This window comes from Populus euphratica, unplaced genomic scaffold, assembly GCF_000495115.2.
Source record: "Populus euphratica unplaced genomic scaffold, PopEup_1.0 scaffold157.1, whole genome shotgun sequence".
NCBI classification, from domain to species: domain Eukaryota; kingdom Viridiplantae; phylum Streptophyta; class Magnoliopsida; order Malpighiales; family Salicaceae; genus Populus; species Populus euphratica.
Genome location: NW_011500044.1, coordinates 271,279 through 296,112, shown reverse-complemented (window position 1 = coordinate 296,112; position 24,834 = coordinate 271,279). Strand labels below are relative to the sequence as shown.

Sequence of the window (24,834 nt, the reverse complement as noted above, 5' to 3'; positions counted from 1 at the left end):
ATTATCTTCCCTCCCTGCTATCATTAAGGTGTTTGCAAATCTGGAATCTATAGAAGTCAAGGTCTGCCATCCAGCTTCAGAGCCACCTGTTTATGGAAACATCACCAAGATGACGGTCACATGGGAGGGCTATGTTTCTCAAACTGATACATGCGTGGCATTTGAGGTTGGAACGTTATCAACTATCGAGGGAGCTATGCTGTCTCATGATTTTGACGAAGAGAAACACGCTACCATCAAAAGTTCTTTGGTAATAGACTTTTACTGGAGAATGATAGCTCACCGGCCAAAAAAACTGAAAACATTGGTGATTATGAGTGCTAAGAATTATGGGCTTGGATCTGGGAAAGTTCTTATAACAATAGAACAGGTCTCAAAGTTGCATGATTCGATTTCGAATTCAAGAGTGAACGAGAGCTGGCTCGAGGATCCTCAGAATATTGTTTATTGGCACAAGAACAACTCGGATAAGGAGAACTTGATTCAGGAGCAGGTGTGGCTGGTTTATCGATCGAAGTTTTTCGTAACCAACAATGGACTACATCATGAAAAATTTGTCAGGGAGAAAAATGCGAAGGAGTTGTTGGACGGATTGGGTGATCATGATGGTGATATGTAATGGTATTGTAAAACACAGAGATCTCAGTACCCACAGTAATAATTCTTGTAGTAAGTTCTTGATTTTGTTTACTCATGTTTGATGTTAATTAATTTATATTATATGTTTTTGTTAAATGCCAAATCTTATGGTAGTTGTTACATTATATACTTGGATTTATGACAAATTATGAGAAAAAGAAGGGTTTGAAATTAGTGAACACGGCTTCTTTTTCTTTCACGGAGTATATAAGCATGCCTATTTTATTTTATATGTTTGATAAGATTGACTGTTGAAATGATGTCACATGTGTTAAGCAATTCAAATCAAATAAAATAAATATAAACATAAGATTAAAGGGGGCTAGGTTTTATTGACGATCATTTTATTTTGAAAATTATTATTTTAATTTAAATATAAAAACATTATATATAGGATAAATTAAATTTTTTATTAAATTTTTAATAAATAAAATAAAATAAATATATTTTTTAAAATCATATAGTATTTGAAAAGATGTGAAAGATGAAAACAGTAGAAGCAGAAAGAACAAGTCTTTTTACAATTCCTGTTTTGAAAGAACAATAATTTATTTTAAAAAGTGTCATAGAGATTAATTTATTAGATGTTTTTATTTTTTATTTTTTTAGTTTTAAAACCCAGTTTGACATGGCGGGTTAACTTGAAACCTAAATCTAAAATCAGGTTGTATTTATGAAAAAAATAAAAATAATTAAAAACCTGACTAATCTAAATTGGTTGATCTGGCAAGATCCGGTCAGAAACCTAATCGTAAGCTATTAATTTTTTTTTTTTTTTTATTAAAATAATATTATTTTAATTTATAAAAAAATAAGGTTTACTCTGATAATCTTACCAAAATCGGATAATTCAATCAAAATTCGGTTTAAAAACATCGGTCTTTTCAAGTAAATATGTTTTTATTATTCTTTACGTTCCTCCATTCTCGAGACACTAACCAAATGTATCCTCGTAGTACAAGAATGCAAGAATTTGACTAACGATTTACTATTTTTATTTGGATTGCAAAAATTTAGACAGCATGTGCATTTCTTACCCTTAGAAAGTTCACAATATCCTAAAATAATGAGTAGCTTTGTGATTTCAAGCCGTTCTGGTTATTGAGATTTCAAACCCTAAAGCTTTAGTTTTCATATTTATTGTTTTCAATTTTTTCATACATTGAATTTTCCTCTCTAATTTTGTTTAGGTTTTTTGGGATTGGTGGGTTCTTTTTGCTTAGTTTTCATATTTATTAATTTTTTTTTCTTTGTTGATAATTTATGATTGATGAATTCTTGGTTTTTATAGACACATTTTAATCTATGTATATTCCTTTAGGTGATTGATGTGGTTTTTTTCTTTAATTCATATAGTAAGGGAGTGATTGATTATTATTTCGAGATAAAAAAGACAAAGGATATATTCTCTTATCCTCTTTGTTTTAAAAAGACATAATTTAATTAAAAAACTGTCTCAGAAACAATTTTTTTTTTAATATTCATGTATTTGTCCCTCTAACCAAATACCAAACATGTTTTTATTCTTTTTGTACATGTCTTTTCTATCTTGAAATATAAACCAAATTCAACATAAATAATTCTGAACTTGTTAATGAACAGCGAAAGAAACCGTAAGACATTACACAAAACATTTGTAGCCTTCTATTATTTTAATAGTAGAATGAATTCAATTGGTTGTGCTTTCTACTAATCATTATCCTATGAGGAAAATCTTATTCGTTAATTTTAAATTCAATCAACTTAAGCCCATTAGCAAGGCTTGTCTCTCTATTCTCGAATCACAGTCAATACATTGTGCTCTCGTGCTCTATATATGTGTTTTTTGTGCTCTTACACTCTATATATTCAATTAGTATGCATATAATGGAGTCTGATAGGACTTCAATAGGAAGTGTTAACTTTTTCAAGCTTGACAGGTACATCTAATCAAAGATGATGCATTGTCATGCAACTGATGGAAATTCTTGTATCGAGTCAGGTAGCTGCTATTTTGAGGATTAATTCATCTGGGAGTTTCTTGAATTTTACTGATAATCTTTTAGATCTTTTCACAGTGATACTCAAGGTTGTGGCCTTGCTTGGTCGATATGGATCTTTTCATTTTCTTGGAAGATGTGATGGCAGAAATTTAACACTGGGGAAAACAAGGAACAGAAGAAGGTTTGAGTCACCATTTGGGTTTTACCGAGTGAGGAAACACTGAAAGGTTCTACTTTAGATATTTTTTCTCGAACTATACTCTGAGTTTTTAAATGTTGCCTTTAACATTCAATCCTGGAAGCGATTTGTAACATGAGCTAAGAGATTGAAAGAATCACGGCTCAACCCCGACCCCTACCCTAATGACATGGATGAATAACAACACAAAAAGATAGCAAGTAAAAGAGAGACAAAATTGTTTTTGGCAAGGGTTACGTTATCACCACAAGAAATCTAATTCATATTTTATTATTATTATTATTTTTCCTAATCTGCAACTCCTTAAATAAGCTACAAATATTCATTTACAAGGTACAAAATTATTAAGAATCCTTAGTCAAATATAAAAGACAATATAAAATCTAAAATTAAGCTAAAAATACAAAAAAAAATTTTTTTTGGCTCAATTAGCATCTTCCAAACTTTTTTTTTTTTAATAATCATCAAGAGCACATTGAAAAGGTTATAAAACCAATAGCCAAAGCAGAATACACTGACATGACAAAAAAAGAGAAGAAAAAAAGGAATAAACTTAGAAAAAAATTAATCTACTATAACAAAAACAAAGAAACTACCTAAAATTTCCTAGTACACCATAATTTGATGTCATCAGAAGATTTTAATAGTTCATTTCCAGTATAGATGGAGTTTGAACCTAGAATATACAACCAAATAGCAACTCAATAAAAGATGGTGAATATTAGTCTCCAAACTAATCTTTTAAATTTGTCTTGCATCATTCTGAGCCATTACAAAAGCAGTGAGTCTAGTATACTTAGTAAACAACATTGAATATCCTAGTAATCTAAAACTTTCATCCAAACACTCTTATAAAATTTATGATGTATAAAAAGGTACTATGAAGTTTTTCAAATCTAAACCGCAAAAGATACACGAAGTTTATGTGGCAGACAATAAATTCCGGTGATAGAGAAAAGATTTTGTACTAACTTCGTTCTAAACTGTTTATCAAAGGAATACCTGAACTTTCAGAAGGGCTCCTTTAATTCAAACATTGGCTTAAAAAAATCTATCATTAGCAGCGGAGATATTCTCAATTAGGGTTTGCAATAGTACTTAATTGAGAAACTTTGTTGGTTACATCATCTTCCAAGCTTAATGAGGGTTTTTAATAGCTTCAATTGACTACAATATACAATTAAGCTTGTGGAATTATTTAGGAAAATATGAGTTTGATTTAAAAATTATGAGTTTTTGTTTAGACTATTTGTTTGGAGTGAAGAAGCCTCTTCTTGAGCTTAGCTATGTTCCATTAGTCTACAAACTGTTAGAGACACTTGTCATAATCATAATACAGCAGTTAATTAGTTAGTTAGCTGAAGGTTATTAGTTTGTTAACTACAACTATATAAATAATTATCTCGTGTGACTGATGTCAAGCTGAATAAACAAAAAGGAATTCATTTAGTCTCCTTACTTCTCTCTATTTTCTCTCTATCTAATGGCAGTAATATACAAGCTTGTAGTCTTTTATATATATATATATAAAAGATTAACATGGTATCAGAGCACATTGTTGCTCATGCTTTAAATTCTTGATCCTTTATTGCTTCCGCATTTTCTGTTACCTCTACCTCAATCCTGTTCTTGCTCTACAATTTTGCTTACATTTGAAGTTTCTAGTGCTTTGTGTTAATCTTCATTTCTTGGCTTGTAATTTTTCTGAATTGTGCATAACAAGTGTTTGGTATATTGTCTCATTCATAGATTGATATAAGAATCATGATGGTGACTGGTTCACAAATTCAGCTACTTCAATCTACGATTATAGCCCTCATTCCCTTTATTTCTACATCAGTTAATGTCAAACTTGATGATTCGAACTACCTCAATTGGAACTTTTAGCTGGAACTGTTGCTTGAAAGCAATGGAATTATGGGGTATATTGATGGTTTGCTCCCTTGTCCACCTTAATATGATTCAAATTCCGATGAATCTGGTATTACTTCTTATTCCCCTACTGATGAGTATATAGTATGGAAAATGCATGATCGAGCTATTATGCAATTGATTATTGCCATATTATCACCTATTGCTATGTCTTGTGCAATTGGTAGTATAAGTTCTAAGGATCTATGGACTAAGTTGAAGGAACAATTCTCCACTGTATTTAGGACTAACATTTTTCAAATGAAATCCAATCTGCAAACAATTAAAAAGGGATCAGATTCAATTTCACAGTACCTTTATCAAATTAAAGAGGCCAGGAACTGTCTTTCTGCGGTTAGGGTCTTTTTTGCAGATGAAGATATTGTTATTCTTTCTTTAAATGGTCTACCTGCTGAATATACACCTTCAGATGTGTTATTTTCATGTGTTATTAGAGGGCATGAAAATGTGATCTCATTGAAAGACTTAGATCGCAATTACTTGCAGAAGAAGTGATTGTTGACACTTCAGTTCATAATCCTCTTATAACAGCTATGGTTACCAATACAGGTTCCATATGAGGGGCTCTTTTTTAGTCACCAAGTTTCTCTCTAAATAATGGTTAATCTTAGGTGAATAATAGAGGCTTTCAGTCCTATAATGGGAATAAGAACAGGGGTAGAGGTCGCTTTACTTAGGGATCTAGATTTTATGCTTCTAGTCCAGCATTTTTTCCCCTGCCACGTGTTTCCCAACTCTAATCCTGGATTTCTTGGTTCATCTCTTGGTTAGCAATTTCAATCTCCTCTTGCATCAATGCTTTCAATTTGTCAATTATGCAACTTTGAGGGCCACACTACCCTATTTTATGGAAATTCATCTCCTCAGCATACCAAATGTCACATTTGTGGAAGAAGTAATCATACCACATGGTATTGCTTCTATAATAATAAGGGTCCTAACTACATTGGGGTGCACACCAATGCTTCTTATTCTCCACAGCTTTCTTATCATCTGCCACCACAGAACTTGCAGTATAATTCATCTGCAGCTCCTTCTCAGCAAGAATTAGTCACATCTGCACAACACAGAGCAGCCCAATAGCCCTCTATACAAGCCATGCATACGAGGCTTAACTATGCCTCTCCATCCTCATGTTCTTCAAGTTCTTCACAAGTCTGGCTGACCAATTCTGATGCCATCAATCATATGACAACTGAATTGGGCAATCTATCATTGGCTTTACCATATCGAACAAATGAAATATTCCAAATAAAAATCCAAATACCATGATTATTCAAATATCCTGACAACTACTGTTTCATTAAAACTTTCAATAACAAATATACTGTTTTGAATCACAGAACAACAAAAGCCCCTCCTTATTAATGATGTTCCAACCAGCCATGGCTAATGATTAGAAAATCTATTGTTCAAGGTTTCACATCTAGTTTTCATGCCAATATAGAAATGTAACAACCCATCTATATTGACATGGAAAGTCGCACACAAAAGATAATATTACAGAAAAAAGATATCTATGGATGATAGTCAACATCGCTTTTCTGTTCTTTGTGTAGGTGATCCCAATCAATCATCAGCCTTATTGATACATGGAGGACTTCATCTACCATTTGCATTCTGCCAATAATCAAAACGTATAAGTTCCGAGGTGTGGTGGAAAATATAAAGCTCGGGATGAGCATAAAAAATCAATGAAACTGTAAAAACACAACCAGAACTCAAAGACCGAAATTAAAATGCACCATCAACAAGAATAATAATACCAATACCATTACCGTTACCATTACCATCCCCAACTCTAACTCCATGACAATCGAGTAAACAACAAACAATAGGCAATATGAACACTGAAACTGAATATATACATATAAAAGGAAAGAACTTACATATAAGCTTTAATATATTAAAAAAACAAAAAAAAACTTTAAAATAACTAGATTAAATAGAAATCAAAGCAACAAAAAGATGAATGCAACATTATTTGTTAAGTATTCAAAACCCTTCTTATGCTTCTAAACATCAATATAAACAAAAAAATAACAAAAACAACAAAAATAGGCCACAAAGGACATACTTTAAGGTATATAGTGTATACCAAAAACAAGTTATTCTCTCTTTTTTTTTTTTTTGGAAAGTTTTGCATTTCACAAACTTACAAAGGTTAGAAAAAACTTGGTTTGTACTTTTGGAACTCTAACCTTATATTTCTTATTGTTATTACTCTCATTTTTCTTATCCTTTCCTTTTTTTTTGGTATCTTTTTTATTTTTTTTGTCTCTTTTGAACATGCTTAAGGGGGGTATTTATAGGATTTTAAGAGGTCTTAAATCCACTCATGACCTTTTGGTTTTGAAAGGAGAGTTGTGAGCCCTTGATAAGGATCCAATAAGGAGCCTGTGTACGTTTTGTGCATGAACTTAGAAAACCAAATTGATTTTTGCAAATCAATGGCACTATCAAGGATGAGGAGTTTGATGGCTGAGTTGTCATCTTTCAATGTTTTGCCGAAGTGAATTTGACATCATCATTTCCTGAGACTACCTGAATTTTGTAGAGAAAATGCACACCTCTCATTTGAATCCAATTTTTTTTTTATCAAGTTAGAGGTCTGTAGCTTCATATTCATGTGTTTGAAATTACCAACCTAATCAACCACAAGTCTGAAAATTTAAGTGATGACTAATCAGGGACAAGATGTTAGGGACTTCAATGAAAAACATGAGATGTAAACATCTAATTTCATAGAAATAGGGTTGTTCCTTTTTCATTTCAAAAAAACCTCATGACATTTGGAGGTCTAAAACTCCAAAACGAGCTCTCAAAAGATGAATAGAGGTTGAACGACATGTTGTCTAGGTTTAAACCCCAGAAAGTAGGGTTTTTAATTTTGAATTTAACAAATTTTTTTATTTAGTCCATGTTCTTTGAATTATGGCACATGCATCCTTAATTGATACAAAAACTTTTTAATTGCAAACAATTTAATCCCCGCCAAACTTGATTGTCAGCCCCTATGTTGGGTGATGTTTTCTTTTTGGTCATTGATTATGATTTTATGCATTTTGCCCTTTTATTGGCGTACAAACTTTTAATTTTTTAAATTTAGTCTCTGATTTGGTCAATTTAAGCTCCTATATTCACATGTCTTTTCTAGTTTGGTCCTTGGTTTGGGATTTATTTAATCAAGTTTCTAATTGCCCATCAAACTCCAATATTTATGCAATTACGCCTATGATTTGACCAAATTAACTCCTAAAATTACAATTTGATCCCTAGGCTTTAATTTTTTCTAATTAACGTCTAAATTGACTTTAAAATATCATTTTCTAGTAATTAAGCCCTCAATAAATTCAAATAAAACTTGAAAAATTCTAATGGAGTCCTTAAACGTCTAATTTTTATTTTTTTTCAAATTAAATTTTCATTGCCAATAGGACTTTTTTCAATAGAAAATACATTATTAAATTTTTTAATCTTGTATATTTGTTCTTCTTTAATTAGACTTCAATAATTTCATTGGCATTATGGTATACTCAAATTTTATGGACATTCTTGTATACTTTTCTTGTTGATATATTTTTTTAGTTTCTTCCAATATTTTTCAATTTGTTTTCTAATTACCCATCAAAATTTAATAATTATGTAATTAAAATCTTGATTTGAACAAATTAAGTTCTAAAAATTACAATTCAACCCCAGACTTTAATTTCTTCTAATTAAAGCCTAAATTAACTTTAAAAATTGATTTTCTTGCAATTAAGCCCCCAATAAATTCAAATAATCCTTCAAATATTCTAATTGAGTCCTTAAATATCAAATTTTAAAATTTCCTCAAATTAAATTTTATTTGCCAATAAAGCCTTCATCAATAAAAAATACACTATAAAATTTCTCAATCTTTTATATTTCTTCCTCAATTTTCTTAGGCATTATGGTATACTTTTCTCACTGATATTTTTTTTTTATTTTCTTCCAGTATTTTTTGATGTTTTTTATATATTTTTTTCTTTTCTTGATTTTTTTATGTGGAGCCCAAACTGGGTAGCAACACAAATGATGAAAGATTGAAGAATATTGTTCATCAACAATCTTGTGTTTTGGTGGGTAACAGCCATAATACTAGTTTTTGGATTGGAAATTGTTGTCTTGCAGTTTAATTCCTCATATTGTACAATCTATCTGAAGTTAAATGTTCCACCATGGCCAATATGGGATTCTAGGATGGTATTCAGTGGATTTGGAACTTCAGATGAAGGAGGAATTTGAAAGGTATTAAGGTGTCTCTTTTCAACTCTTTATTGGAAAGATTTCAAGAATTGTTATTGCATATGGTTTCAAGGATATGCTGATTTGGAAGGCAAATGCAAATGGAGAATATACTATAAATAAATTCTATGTGTGGATTGCTATCCTACTTTTTAATCCCAAACATGTTTCGCTTTATGGATTGTGGAAAGGCTTATACCCCCCCGAGGATGGAAATCATTTTTTGGATGGCTATTCTAAGCAAAATAAACATAAGAGCAAAATAAACATAAGCAAAATCATCTAGTTATAAGAGATATACTGGGGCTAACGATGCTATATGTCCTGTATGAATGTTGTCTGTGGAATTGGTTGATCGCTCACTCATCCACTATCACTGTCATTGGAGTATTTAGTCGAAATTCATAGAATGGTGGGGACTTTCTTGGTGCTGCCCAAGGAATCTTTCAAATCTATTCCAACAATGGGAGTTTCTTATACATGAGGAGTTCCAAAGAAAGGTGTGGTCAATGTTTTTCTTTACCATATCTTGGTCCATATGGGATTCCTAGGAATGATCTTGTGTTTAATAGCAAACAACCTGATTATGAGTCAGCTTTTCTCCTAATTTTAACAAGATTATATGTATGGATCAAGGCACTATATCCTTATTTCTCATATTGTGCATTAATTTCTCTGTTGATGGGTTAGTTAAATGGACAAATGTCTATTTCTCTGCTATTGTGGTCCAGCGGATGCTTAGCCCAAGTAATAGACCGTGGAATTATCAAGAACTATTTATGTTGGCTTCTAAATTTTCATATGCTTTGAGGACCGTAAATTTCACACATACTAGCAGCGAAGCAAATCATATGGCAGACATGCTTGCGAAACAAGGAGTTTCGAGAATGTATTAGTTTGTGGCATGAATGTGATACTGTGGCTTCTTCAAATAGATTTTTGGAACACAAGATGTCATGATGTCTTGCTTCATGTTGTTTTTGTTCGGTTAACCCCTTGATCAGTAGTTATCTTTGTCTTTTCAAGGCTTTAACTGCTTTGCTTATAAAAAATAAAAATAAATATCCAGACATATAACTTGATAAGTACCAAATGATTTAGCATATAATGAGGTTCAAGAACTTACTTCAAGAATTATTTCTTTCGGAGAGATCTAGGTTTTCCATTGCCATTATCACCATCAGCTACTCCATCCAGCAACTTCATCAGATCCGCCTTTGTTTCAATCAGATCTTTCATGTTCTGTCCTTCGTTGCTTATTAAAGATTGCCATTGATAAAAAAGCCACACCTTCTCTCGAAGCGAACGCTTCTTTCGCCTTTGGTTCTTGTGCCAATAAACCACGTTCTCTGGATTCTCAAGCCAGCTCTTGTTCACACTTAAACTCGAAATAGAATCAGGAAACTCTGAGAGCTGGTCATAACTAATAAAAACCTTCCCTTCTGATCTAAGCTCATCCATCTTAGCACTCATAATCACCAAGCTTCTCAATGTTTCCGGCCGGTAATATAATACTGTCCAATACAAGTCCAGTGCTGAAGAATTTTCGATGGTATCAAACTTATCTTCCTCTAATTCAAGAGACACCAGTGGTCCTTGTATAGTTGATAACAATCCAACTTCATTTGCTGTGCATGTGTAAGTTTTAGAATGATCACCTGCCCATTCAGCCTTTACCTTGGTAACGTGTTGATAACAAGGTGTTTCTGGTGTTGGAGAAGGACAATGACAGAGCTTAATTTCAAAAGATTCCAGATTTGCAAACAGCTTCATGATACCAGGGATTGCAGATGAGGGAATGTGGTTGTGAAGGGTTGCGCATGGGAGAGAATCAGCATTCTCACCTGTACACGACATTCTGACGGACAGATTAACAGTTTTGGAGACAAAGGAAGCCCAGTTCTTGCAGACAAGGAAGCAGCGAATGAGGGTTTTGGGGTCATCTTCCACTTTTGAAAAGATTATGGTGCTCAATTCATCAGGTAAATTCACGAGTTCGTCTGATAACATTGCTGATCTCCTCAGCATGATGTCTTGGTTTGGTTTTGGCTTTGTTGAGTTGATTCAGATTTGTTCATGTTTTTTTCTCAGGTGCAGATATTGTAGTTGGTAGAGTTTACGTTTGGCAACGTTTGGATTCTTATGAGAGGGAAATTATGGAAATGGTGAGCTGCACGAGGTTTTAGTTTCCATTTTAGGTGGACGAGGATTTAATAGCCATACCAATTTGATTAGGCCTCTTGAGGCCCACATTAACATGGCAGCAGTTTAGGGTTACCAAAATTTGGGTTTGCCCTATCTCTCAACTTTATCAAAACAAATCTCGAATCGAGTCATGACAGATAGAAGATAATTGAATTACTTGAAATGCATTTAATCTCTTCATCTTTCCACAGTTAAGTGGCATGCATTTTTATCCTCATTGTTTTTTCCATTTAAGAAACATGGCTAAGCCATCTTACTCATATCGAACCTATAAAATACCGAATGGTTATGTCGGTGAAGGCTTTGGAAGAATACAAATAAGCTGTAAAATAGATTTATTCCCTAGTTAGTGAATAAAATCTTTAGCTACAATATGTCATATTTCTAAAGGAGGTTTTGCTGATTCGTTTTTAAGTGAAATAGTAGTTTTTGTTTTAATATATATATATATGTATATGTATACATATACATATATATATGTATATATATATATATATTCATATTGAATTTCTTGTAGGCTCGTCTTTATTGATGTTCATATATATATAAACTATGGAATAAATCATGGCTAGTTATTACAAACCTCACATTTCAGCTGTTCTAAGTAATACTCAAGGTTTCACATAGCAAGCATATATGAGAATCAACATAGGAGAAACAAAAGATTATACGACAGAAAGAGATGCTGAAGATCTCTTCAGAGCTTTCTGGAACTTCGAGGTGGTATCCCATTGAATTTCTTATCAAAATTCTTAATTTGTTCATCAGACTTCTTGGTACAGGGAGCTCTTCATCTGCGATTTCCATTAAAATATATGTTACAATGTTTGGCATAACAGATGAGGCATAGGATGAGCAACATAAATCAGTGAAACTATAGAAACATAACTAGAACACAGTGATGGAAATGTTGCTTCGACATAACCGCACTTCGTAATTTGATAGGCAGATAATAAACTAATATGAATAAAGACTAAATTAAATGCCAAAACTCAAAACCAAATGGAACTTCCCTAAAACAGACTAACACTTTCTTATTAATACTATGTGGTATCCTCCTATCATTAATAGCTTCAAATGGAACGTGGATGGCTCCTCTCTTGGTATGTCATGCCTCTCTGGAATAGGTGGTGTGCTACGAAATCACCATGACCATCTTCTCGGTATGTTTTCTGTTCCAGTTGGTATTTTAGACTCTAATATTGCTGAGTTAAGGGCTATTGTCAAAGCTATTGAACTAGTAGCATCTAATTGTCTCTTCCATCATCAACACCTCATCATAGAATCTGACTTTGTTAATGTCATTAGCTGGATGAATAAGCCTTACAGCCGTTCCTAAAAGCATCATAATCTGTTCTCCTCTGTTAATAGACTAAAAGCATATTTTGGTTCAATCACCTTCTCCCATATCTTTTGTGAAAGTAATTGCATGGCAGATTGCATGGTTAAACAAGGAGTGCAGAGATCAAGTGAATTTGTTGCCTGGCTTTGACTCCACCATTTTTCTGTGGCCTTGCTCTTGTGTCTTCTGCCATTATATCTTTGAGTTATTTCCGTTTTGTTTTATAGAGGAATGTCTAGCTTTGAGCTCATTCGGATGGATATTCTATGGTTTTCTTTGCTTTTGTTTATCTTAAACTGTGCTTCATCCTATATATGGCTTTTTGCCATAGTAAGATATTGTATAACTTCTGTACTACTCCCACCAGACTTTGATTTTTAAATAATATACACATCTTTTAAAAAAATAATAATAAGAGGATGACTACACAGGAGAAGAAAAGTAACAAAAGATAAGCTAGAAAAATTACAAGCTAAATATAAATCAAACAAATTTAACTAACTTTCTTATTAATTTAGTAAAGTAAACAAAACATACAAAATATAAATTTATGGAAAAAAAAACTATAATCATGCAACCAAATCATATGATGTATGAACTCCCTAAAACAACACTTCTTTTCTTTTCATCTTGCCCATGCTCTTTTTGAAGGTTAATAGAGCAAGAACATGATTATATGAAAATAAAGAGATCAACTACCATTTAGAAACTTTTTTGCCAATCAATCAATTAATTTTGAAAACACATACATAAAGAGGGTTAAGGACTCAAGCATTTAATTTCAAAAGAAAAGGCACAAGTTTTCCAACTACAAATGGAACAAGAGTTCATTGATGAATGCTAAAAGGAGTATATCATTATAAATGAAGCTCATATTGTTACTAGTCTCTGATTTGGTTTTTAAGGTAGGGAAGCACATACATGATGCATTAGTCAACAATAAGAAGAGAAGTCCTCGTAGGCTTAACTTTCCTGAAATTCAATAGCTTTTCAAATTAACACATCAGACCTATAAAATCAGGTTTATCCTTGTTTAACTCCATAAAAAAAAAAAAAGAGCAGATTTTCAATCTATAATATCATACAACAATCTTTTCATATTAGCTAGCTTTTCCTTTGGTTTAATAATGGTAATCTAACTATATTAATAAAATCTCTCTATCAACATGTCAAATAATTATCTTGTCCTGTGATTGTTTATACTTAATTTTTATCACATAAATAGAGATGATAGAGATGATGAGATTTGAACTTGTAATTACTTAATCATTAAAATTTTGATACCATATTAAAAAATTATCTCAACTTAATACTTTAAATTGTAAGGTAAGATCCCAAGATATGATTTATATTATTCTCTAATACACACGCGCGCACACACACACATATATTTCATATTCTTCAATAGTTAAATTTGAAGGAAATAAATTTAGTGCTTATGAATGGCAAAAGGAACAACTTTCACTTTCACAGAGACTTCTAATTGAATGACTATCTAACTTCACTTCTATAGTATCCAATTTTAATCCCACGTGTTGTAATTTGTGGCTTGTAAATAGATGTCGGAGTGGAGTGGAGGGAGGGGAGTGGAATAATCTTTGACCGGCTGCATTTTTCTAGGTGGTTTGGAGATTACTATAAATATATATTATGTAATCCTATAGTAAAATAGTAAAAATAAAAGTTCATCACTCCCGTAAATGTAAGTATATTATGAACCATATTAAATCTTGTATTCATGATCAAACATTCATAATGCTATAAAACTAATAGTTGGATGCAGGGGCTGGGATTGTGATACTATTATAAGCCTGTGGGATACAAAAGTACTCATGGCTGAATGAAGTCACTTTTGGATGTGATAAGGGATAGGATAAATTTCCATCTGAATTTAATGTTTGGGTTCTCTAGTTTGGTTTTTCTTTTGAACGCCAATTTTGGCTTTGATTTTTCTTCGGTTGCCCATCCAGGCTTTTCTTTGCCTTCTATGGTTACAATCCTATGAAAATACAAACTAGCAAGGCAAAACTCTTATTTTAGGGGAAATAGCTGATCGATAAACCATGTTATCCAGGTTGTGAAGCCAGCCTATGTTCATCTTGAACTCGAAAACATTAAAATTTTTATAATTTTGTTAATATTATGAAGCCTTTTATGAACAAATAGAAATCCAGTTCTATGGTCCATATATATATAATAACTAATAAGCATATCTAACAAATCGAAACATTATTCCATCTTCTTTCTCTTATCATTTTATTCTTTCATAATAAAAATCTTTTATACAACATTTCCTGAGGAATAATGCAACATGAATTATGATGAAGTAAATTAATATGATAAGCAGTCCCCTTCTCTTCTATATGGGTGTGCCATCTTCCAAGCATCTAGCTTAAGCAACCTTGTACATTATCTTAATACAATAAAATCATCTTTGTTTCCGGCTTGCTAACCTATAGAATCCCGTTCTCTTCTATTCCATAACGAAATTACGTTCAACTATCAAAACTAATCAACAGATAACTATTTCCACCTAAAGCCCCAATAAACACTGAACTCCTTCAACTATATCCCCAAACTAAGAATCCACCAACTACTTTTAGCAAGAAGAGCCTTATATAAATTTCAGAAATGATTTTTTTATTAAAGGTTTCGTCTTCGTATCTCCCCAAGACAATAAGCCATGCTCGCATCGAACTTGAGCAGCTATTCTGGTCCTATAAACAACTTCCCTCTAGTAGAACCTCACACCTTAATTAGGGTTTGGAATAACGAAGCTAGTCAGGAGGCTAAGAAATGAACACGCTCAGTTTTTGAATTTGCCAACTCTTGTTCTAGAACCTCACTTCTTAATCAGAGCTCGAGGTCACAGTTAGGCTTGACAAGAAAAGAACAAGCTTATATACAAGTTCCGCGACCGAAAGAGAAGTTGCATTTACGAATTTCAATTCCTTAATTTCATTATCATTACTTGAAATAAATGCAGACATATAATGTAACAAACAAAAGGCTTGGTCGACATTACCATCCCACTTGACCTTCATCTTGGTGATGTTTTGACGATAAGGTGGATGTGAAGTTCGAGAGAAGGGTAATTGCAGAGCTTAATTGCGAAAGATTCCAGATTTGCAAACACATTCATGATAGCAGGGATTGCAGATTGTGGGATGTGGTAGTGAAGTTTTGAGCATGGAAGAGAATGGCCCTCATTACCTAAAGCTGAGAATCTAAGGGAGGGATTGACAGTTTCGGAGACAAAGGAAGCCCAATTCTTGTACACAGCCGTTCAGCGAATTAGGGTTTTGGGTTCATCTTCCAATTTTGAAAAGATTTTGGTGGTCAATTTGTTTGTCAACGTAACCTCTTGATTGTGGATTTGTTGGGTGGATTTTTGGATCTCATCTTCTTTTTTCCCCCCTGAAGATACAGCTAAAGAGGAAGTAGTTTGTAGGGTTTACGTTTGACAAGATTAGGACTCCTGGGAGACGGAAATTAGGGGAATGCTAAACTGCACTAGGATTTAGTTTCCAATTTCAGTGTACGAGGATTTAACAGCCATACCAATTTGATTAGGCCTGATTGACGTCGAGGCCCACATTCTCATGGTAGTTTAGGCTAGTGTGGCGTAGGTTTGTCAATCTATATCAATTATATTTTTGTTCAAAATATATAATATTATTTCATTTAAAAAAAATTCATAGGTCTTGAATTAAATTTAACTAAATCAACTAAGTCACGCGAACTAGCCTGCAAAGTCACTGAAATTTGGACAAGTCAATACAAAATACAATTTAAAATGAAATCCAACCGTGATTAAAATTTGAGTTTAATAACTAGGCTTTTCATATATGCTTATGACACTTACTGTCACAGGGTTAAATTTTTCGCTACGGGGATGGTGATTATGACTTTACTAGAAATCGTTTAGGTTGGGTTTAACTATGACATTTATGAGCCGCTAGTGTCACGGGGTAATTTTTTGCTACGCGAATAAACCCGTGCGGCAGCCTAGTCCCTCGCTAGACTCAGCCTTCCCTCGTTTATCCACTCGTGTTTGCCTATTAACTAAGTGTTTCCCTCACCCGAGAGGTTTCCCCACTTTCCCATGTTAAAGACAAGCGGAATACACAAGTAGAATTGCTCTTAACCAAGCACACTGAGAATACAAGAATACCTCTCAACCTTTATTTATCTCATCAACAAAGGATTACACAACATGTGCTATGCACAGAATTCGCATGCTACACCAACAAGTTTACATACGTTATTTCCTCTCTATGCATTCTATTCTCTATGTATTTTCCCTATACAACAAAGAATTACCATCACCATTTATAGCCAAGTATGTGAGCTGCAGGGCACCTCCATGATCCCCATATTTCAGGACATAATAGGCACTTACTCCCCCATGATCTCCATGATCATTTGTGGCTCACCTATATCCCCATTTCCAGGATATAGTGGAGAACTTCCTCCCCCATGTGCTTCATGATTTCAGCAACTTGGAAACACCCCAGTTATGCTCCCACTTTCTGCATGCTTGCCTGGCAGTCCATTTGCCAGCTCTAACTTCATCTGCTGCTAAATCACTCACATGCCTTGGACAATCCTTCGTCCAAGTTTTAGATCTTGCCAAGTAAAGCCCCTGACTTGAGCAAGCTCTTGTGCGCTGCCGAGTGCGCACCCTAGGTACAGTCGCCAAATCTTGCGATGCCATCCGCATCTACATGCAGACCCCCATGTCTGCGCTGCCGAATGCACATCTGCGTGCGGGTTGCCCAATCTTGCACTGCCCAATTTGCTTCTGCGTGCAGGCCCCAAATCCTGCGCTGCCGAGTTCGCAACTGCGTGCAGGCCCCAATGTCTGCACTGCCGCATTCGCATCTGCGTGCAAGCTAGCCAAATCTTGTGCTGCCGAATTCCCATCTGCGCGCAGGCTCCCAGTGTCTGCGCTGCTGAACTCCTTGACAGCCCCAATTCTCGTCCGCCCATGTCCCAGACGAGTTTTCCTGTCTAGCTTGGACATTCCATCGCCAAGCCCATATTCCTCACCAATCTGTGCTGTCACATTCCTCGACAGCCCCAGTTCTCGCCAGCCTATGCCCCTGACAAGTTTCCTTGTCTGGCTTGAACATTCCATCGCCAAGCCTATGTTTGTCAACATCCTGCGCTACCCCGCATTTCTCGACAGCCCCAAGTCTCGCCAGCCTATGCCATTGACGAGTCTTCCATTCTGGCTTGGACATTCCATCGTCAAGCCCAGCAATCTGTGCTGCCGATTTTTCCTTTGACAAACTTATAGCTGCATAAATCTGCGCTGCTAATTTATCCCATCGTTGGCATGACTGCCAGCACCCTTAGGCCTGGTATTGGACAGCATGCCTTAGGTGTGCACCCCGTGCACATTTAACACTGTAACACTTACCCTTCAACCACTTCGTTAATACAACCCTATACTTCAAACACTTGAAACTTATTGATTTCACATTCATTTTTAGTTTTTTTAGATAATAGTCGCAATTTTACTAACTTTTGTCTAATAAGAAGATAACCAAAGAAGTAGAAAAAAAGGCAACAACAAAAAGAAGAAGAAAAGAAGCCATAAAAGCACGGCTGCTGCAACGAAAAAAAGAGAGCAGAGACCAGACAAAGGAAAAAATGGTAAAAGTCAGCTGTGAGTATTCTGTTATTCCAGAATTTGATCCCATCAGAGCTAATCCTTGCATCCATTCCGGAGTAAGAAAAATTGTTTCTATCAATCCTCAACCATAAGGAAAGCCTGTGAAGAATCAAGTAGAAGCAACCCTGAAGATCTGGAGGAGCATTCATTTTTAGTTCCGATCAACAAAAGGGTTGCACTAGTGAAATCCCTTAACAGTCTTGTACCGAGGAGACATGGCATCTTCTCTAAAGCTAAGGGAGCGACAAACGAGTTAAATCTAATGTTATAAGAAAATGAGCAGACAATGTGAGCGTAAACACAGAGGTTACATAGAAGTCTGGAACCCGAATCGAAATCATAAAATTTCCCCCGCTATTCTTTTCCCTCAAAGACGAGCCCGCTATATATTGCTCAGCCTTTTAGGACAGTGTAGATCCTTGTTTTTGTTCTCAAGTCCGAGTAATCATAGCCATATACGTCCAATTTTAGATCCTTGTTTTTTATCCCTTTTCTTCTGCAACAACCTTATGTTAGATGCTTCCCGAGTAGGAGTGTTAAGACAATCACCAACTAACTCGCCTTTCGTTTCGGTGGAAATTCCTTTTCTGCAGAGGTAGATTCGAAACCAGAAAAGAGCAACGAGAGTGCTCAATTTCAGTAGATTTCAGATTTGCAAATCCTTTCATGATGCTGGGGTCCTGGGGATGGAAGCTAACCTTGACAACCAAAGGGTTGCACTCGTGCAATTCTTAATCAAGGTGACATTTCATCCTTGAGCATGACACTGATAAACGAGATAAATCTACTTGTTAGAAAACAGTTGAATGCACAATGTGGGTGTGCATGCACAGAAGATATATAGCAGGCTCCTCTTCATTGAGGTCCAGACTATAGAATTCATCTTCCATATATTGATATTTTAAATTTTGTAAACTCCTTTTCCTTATCCAAAGAAGGCTCCTCTTCATTGAGGTCCAGACTATAGAATTCATCTTCCATATATTGATATTTTAAATTTTGTAAACTCCTTTTCCTTATCCAAAGAGCTTTAGAAAATGTCATGGCCAATGACTACAAATCTTACATTTCAACTGCTTTAGAAAATGTCATGGCCAATGACTACAAATCTTACATTTCAACTGTTCTAAATAATGTTTAAGGTTTCACATCTAGTTTCCACAAAGGATTATTAGGCAGAGAAAGATAAACACAACAGATCTGTGGAGCTTGTCATTGAGGCGAAAGAAGCCTTTTTTTTGTTCATTGAGCATTTCATCAGCCTTATTGATAGCATTTCATCTTCCATTTGCACTCTGCAGAGAATTAAAACGTACAAGTTACAAGGTTTGACTGCAGAACAGATAAAACACAAGGAGAGTGAGCAACGAAAAGTAGTGCGACTGTATAAACATAACGAGAATACATGGCGCTGTAACTGTACTTCTTCGATTGACAGTGATAATAAAGCCATAACTGTCCACAACTCAATCACAATATTTGTAAAGTAAAGAATTATTTTTTCAATGCATTTTTCACAAAGCAAGTAAAAAAAAAAATATCATTAGCTAGAAAACTCAAGCCTAAATCTAACTTCTTTCTTTTATCATTTTCTCAAAATTTCAAAATTTCTTAAGATGCATGCAATAGCATTCAATTTTAATATGAATGTCGAAGCTTTTCTAACATTTTCTTAAGAATTACCCTTCAAATTGAACCTGCATGATTAGAGATGATCAGAATCCTAGTTAGCAAACAAATTATCCCATAAAAATGAAGAAAATGCTAAGCATGCAACTACCTTATGATCACTTCCCTAATAAAAAATATAACCACTACAGTTGAAAAATACAAACTATTTTCACCTAAACCTCAACTGTAATTGCAAGGCGTGCACAGGGCATTGAGCGATGGCAGGTCTGCCTTCTAAGTGGTGTGTGTTGAAAATGAGATTTAAGTATAATCATAAAGTTATGATTAAAAAGTTCAGGTTGCCACCAAGTATTATGATTATTAAAAATCTTATGATTTGTGAGGGTTCCAGTAAAAAACTGGTTGTGTAATGAAAAAACATATCATCCTCAGTACATCTTACCCAAATAAGCTACATTGTTATTCTAAATTATATACTTATTTCTTAGTCTTATCTAAGGTTCAAGATAGATCTTATTTTGTGAGGAAGTCTCTAACTTATCAAGTTAAAACCTAATTATTCTAAGGCCTAAATTTTAATATCGTATTTATTTTGTATTTTATACCTTTAATATCTGAGAATATACTTATAATATAATTTTACACCCTTAAATATTAAAGTTTATAACTAAATTCTAACATTTTAAATATAAAATGAATAAAATAATTAGTGAAGGATTTTTGAATATGCATGTCACTAGAATAAGTCTAAGTACAATGAAATGTAAGAGTTCCTTTCCCTTTATTTATTTCTAACATGGTATCAAAGCTAGATCAATCTAGTGGGATATCTTAGAAATTAAGGTATATATGCAGATAAAACTATGAATTGACAAGGGACATTCACAGAAAGAAAAAAAATGAAGGCGCAAGATGATGGAGCCCAATAAAAGAATTGAGACCTTGCTTTAAAAAGAGATAGAAGAAGCCTATAAAAGAGACTTAGTGCAAGTTGACGACTTACTACACATGAGACGAGATGTGGTATAAGAGATACCACATATGAAGAAAAGAATGAGAAAGGTCTTTCTAAAGGAGATGGGAAATGGCAAAGAAGCCATGACAAGAAAGGCACCAGCTCGATGGATAGTGAGCCAAAATATAATGGCCACCAGAGGAGAAAAAGTAGTTAGGAGTAACCATGCTTAGACAAACCATTCTTAAGGAAAGGAAGATAGAAAAGATGGCAATGAGATGTCATTAACAAGTCATGACAAAATGATTTTCAATCAAAATTTAAATTTATTCTTGTGAGAATTTTAAAATTAAAATCAAGGGAGAGTGTTGGAATTAATTTTGAAGTCAAAGTTCTTTTAGTTCATCTAAATGTATGCATAATTATTAAAGATATATTTATCTTTTAAATATCTTGAATTATCCTAAACTAGTATAAATATATGTTGAGAGTATTATAAATCTAAATCCAAGTCCAAAGGGAGAGTAATATTTATATGAAAGAGATTATCTTCCACAATGCTTCCCCTTTTCTCTTTCAAATATTTCTATCAACTTCTTAGTTAGGGCTAGAAATCGCTAACTACTACACGGGATTGTTTGGTGTTCTTCAATAGCTAAGCTTGACAAAAACAAGAACAGGCTCCCTTATGGAAACAGCAGTTGCATTTACTAATCTCAATCTCTTTCATTTTCAGAACTTGAAGCAAATCCAATAATATATATGTAATAACTACCTAATGATTTAGCATTTAATATTAACTTCAAACAGTAAGGAAAATGCAGAACTTACAACAATAATTATTACGGTCGGTACTCATCAGTTCTGTGTTTTCTATTGTGATCACCACCACCATCATAATCTAAGCCATTCAACAGCTCTGTATAATCTGTCTCCTTCATTATCATTTCTTTCATATCAAGTTCTCTGTTAGTTACAAAATATTGCCATTCATAAAGAAGCCACACCTGTTCTTGCAGAAAATGCTCCTTGTCCGAGTGATTCTTGTGCCAGTGAACCACATTCTGTGGATCTTCAAGCCAGCTCTCGTTCACTCTTGAATTCGAAACTGAATCACGCAAATTCGGGAGCTGTTCGTATCTCATGAAAACCTTCCCTCCTGATCTAAACCCTTCCATCCTTGAACTCATAATCACCATTCTTCTCAGTGTTTTTGGCCGGTGATCTAACATTCTCCAATAAAAGTAGGTGACTGGGAAACCTTGGATAGCAGCAAAAGTGCTTTTGCTGAAATCATGAAACAGCATAGCTCCTTCTATAGTTGATAACAATCCAACCTCATATGCCGTGCACGTATAAGTATGATAATCATCACCCTCCCAATCAACCTTCATCGTGGTGAAGTTTTGACAACAAGGTTGTGCAGTTGGAGAAGGGAAACGACAGAGCTTAATTTTGAGAGATTCCAGATTTGCAAACACCTTCATTATAGCAGGGATTGCAGGTAATGGAATGTGGTGGTGCCGTTTTGAGCATGGAAGTGAATGACCCTTCTCACCTGTACTCGAGAATCTCAGGGTGAGATTAACAGTTTTGGAGACAAAGGAACACCAATTCTTGCTGACAGCTGAGCATCGAATGAGGGTTCTGGGGTCATCTTCCATTTTTGAAAAGATTTTGATGGTCAATTCATCAGGTAACTTCTGAAATTTGTCTGCTAATCTCGCTGATCTCCTCAACGGGAAAAGTTGATTTTGGGTTGATTTGCATCTCTTCATTTTTATTTTTTTTCCTTGAAGATGCAGGTGCAGAAATTGTAGTTGGTAGGGCTTAAGTTTGACAACATTTAGATTCCTGTGAGAGGAAATTTATGGAAATGTCGAACTGTAGGAAGTTTAGTTGCCATCTGGGGAGAACGAGGATTTAATAACCACTCGTCGTTATCCTGCGCATTTGCTCTCAGTATAATTTTCTCTCCTTTTCAATTCCTTATTTTTATAAAGATTTCAGACTACAAACGAAAAATTAAATTTGTAATATGCTATTATTTAGTAAATACATGTCCTGAAGCAATAAATGATGTTATTTTTTAAAAATAAATATAATTTAATTTAAAATTTGAGTCAAATTAAGTTTCGGGTTGTTAGTTTCTAGAATAAATTTATGGTAAATTAATCGAATTTAGCCAAGTTATGACGGGTTAAATATCTAAGATGGATGACAACTTTAATAAAAACCCTAGATAGTATGTAAAACAAACCTAAAGAGCAAGAAAAAGAACACATGCATCATGAAGTAATTTAAAAATCATTTACTATTGTAATCAAATTAATAATAATTCTAAAGATGTAGTAATTGAAAGATCTCACAATTTAATGTTTGATGTTTCAATTTTCTAAAGAAAAAAAGGACAGGAAAATATTTCATATGACACAAATTGAGCAATTAATGGGAAATCACTAAATCAAGTGAAAACACACACAAAAAAAAATCCCTTGAATTAATAGAATGAAAAAGAAAAGGAGAACATGCCCATCATTTGGGACTATGGCTCTTACCTTTGCCAATTCTCCATAAAACTTAGCAATCATATACCCACCTCGCAAAGAAAGAGAGAACATACCTATAATTTGGACATGGTTTTATTTTCTTAATTGAATAATTGGCATGTAAAAACAGTTTCTATAAGCGACTTTTTGTCTCCCATCTTCATTCTTCAGTGAAGGATTATATCCCTTTATGGGTTACGGCTTCTGATATTTTGAGACGAAAAAACACACTGGATTTAGGGTTATGCCTCTTGATAGAATTATGACTCCTGACATGTGTTTGCGTTTAGGGTTATGACTCTTGACATGTGGTTGCGTTTAGGGCTATTGCTCTTTTACATTTGATGTACTTCTCTTTTAACTAAGTTATAAAAGCCCTATAATTACTCAAACTTCCAAGGGATTCTTAATTAATATATTATATAGATAGCAAGTGCACTAGATAGCAAGTGCCCCGTGCCTGCTTGCCCCTAAGGCTCACATTCTCATGGTAGTCTTGGATATGCAAAATTCAGGGTTCCCAATTCTCTTGATTTGATCAGATTCGACAAAGAAATTTGTTTAATTCTAAAACATATAGAATTCCAATTTTTTTTGTAGAGTTGTTGCAGATAAAGAACAATGAATTGCCTTAAATGCTTTTCATTTTCTTTTTATAGGCAGGGTATCGTCGAGCTTGCTCACGTGTTATCTAAGATTTGATCCCTTCCAAACAATCTTAAAAACACATCTCTCGTATCAGTATTCAAGATTAGATCCCTCCTTAAACAATCTTAAACATGCATCTCTCATATTAGTTTAGTGTATTTATAAATAAAAAAAATTATTTGTTTTTGTATATATAATTATCGAAAGCATATTAAAAAGTACATGAAATCAATAACTGAAGCAATATATAAGGATAAGATCAAATAGGAAAAAGAAAAAAAGAAAAAAGGAACAATTTAGAGAAACACAAAAAGAGAATACAAAGAAAAAAAAAAAACCTAGTGCTAGTATGCTTTAATTGAAATATAGAGACTAGAAAAGGAGAAGCAAAACCGAAAATGACTAACTAAGATTTCTTATTATATCATAATTTAATATTATTAATAAATTTTAAAAGATTATTTTCTATATAAATAAAGTTTGAATTCAAAACATGCAATTAAATAGCAACTCGATAAAAGATAATAAAGATATAATTAAATAATTTTATAATTTTTTTCTAAAAAATAATATTGTTTCTCAACAGCTAAATAACCCAAGTGATACTACTAGAAATTAATCTCCAATATGTTAACTCTAAAACTTGAATTCAAATTGTCAAGGAACGGAACAAGCATCTCCTTAAAAACCTTCGAACTAATGAATATAAAAGTAGGCACTTAAATATTTTGCCCTTATTTTTTGGCACTCTAATACATACTTTGTTTATTGAATTAAACTTTTATCAAGGATGTTATACGTT

General features: G+C 33.7%; 1 protein-coding gene and 1 long non-coding RNA gene across 3 annotated transcripts; one reads left to right on the top strand and one right to left on the bottom strand.

Moving 5' to 3' along the window:
• The first annotated feature begins 571 nt into the window (after nt 1-571).
• On the top strand, nt 572-17,669 carry LOC105107366 (uncharacterized). Its single transcript, XR_838864.1, has 3 exons — nt 572-582; nt 14,151-14,154; nt 17,505-17,669. It is a non-coding gene; the product is annotated as an uncharacterized LOC105107366 (long non-coding RNA).
• Nucleotides 17,670-19,435: 1,766 nt separating this feature from the next.
• On the bottom strand, nt 19,436-22,374 carry LOC105107367 (uncharacterized). Of its 2 annotated transcripts, none has more exons than XM_011001265.1 (2): nt 21,667-22,374; nt 19,436-19,543 (listed from the first exon to the last, which is right to left on the bottom strand). In XM_011001265.1, the coding sequence occupies exon 1, from the start codon at nt 22,320-22,322 to the stop codon at nt 21,678-21,680; it is 645 nt and encodes a 214-aa protein (XP_010999567.1). In that variant the 5' UTR covers nt 22,323-22,374; the 3' UTR covers nt 19,436-19,543; nt 21,667-21,677. The 2 variants fall into 2 exon arrangements, with proteins under 2 accessions (XP_010999567.1, XP_010999568.1); XM_011001266.1 differs by having other exon boundaries at nt 21,843-22,374.
• Nucleotides 22,375-24,834: the final 2,460 nt, after the last annotated feature.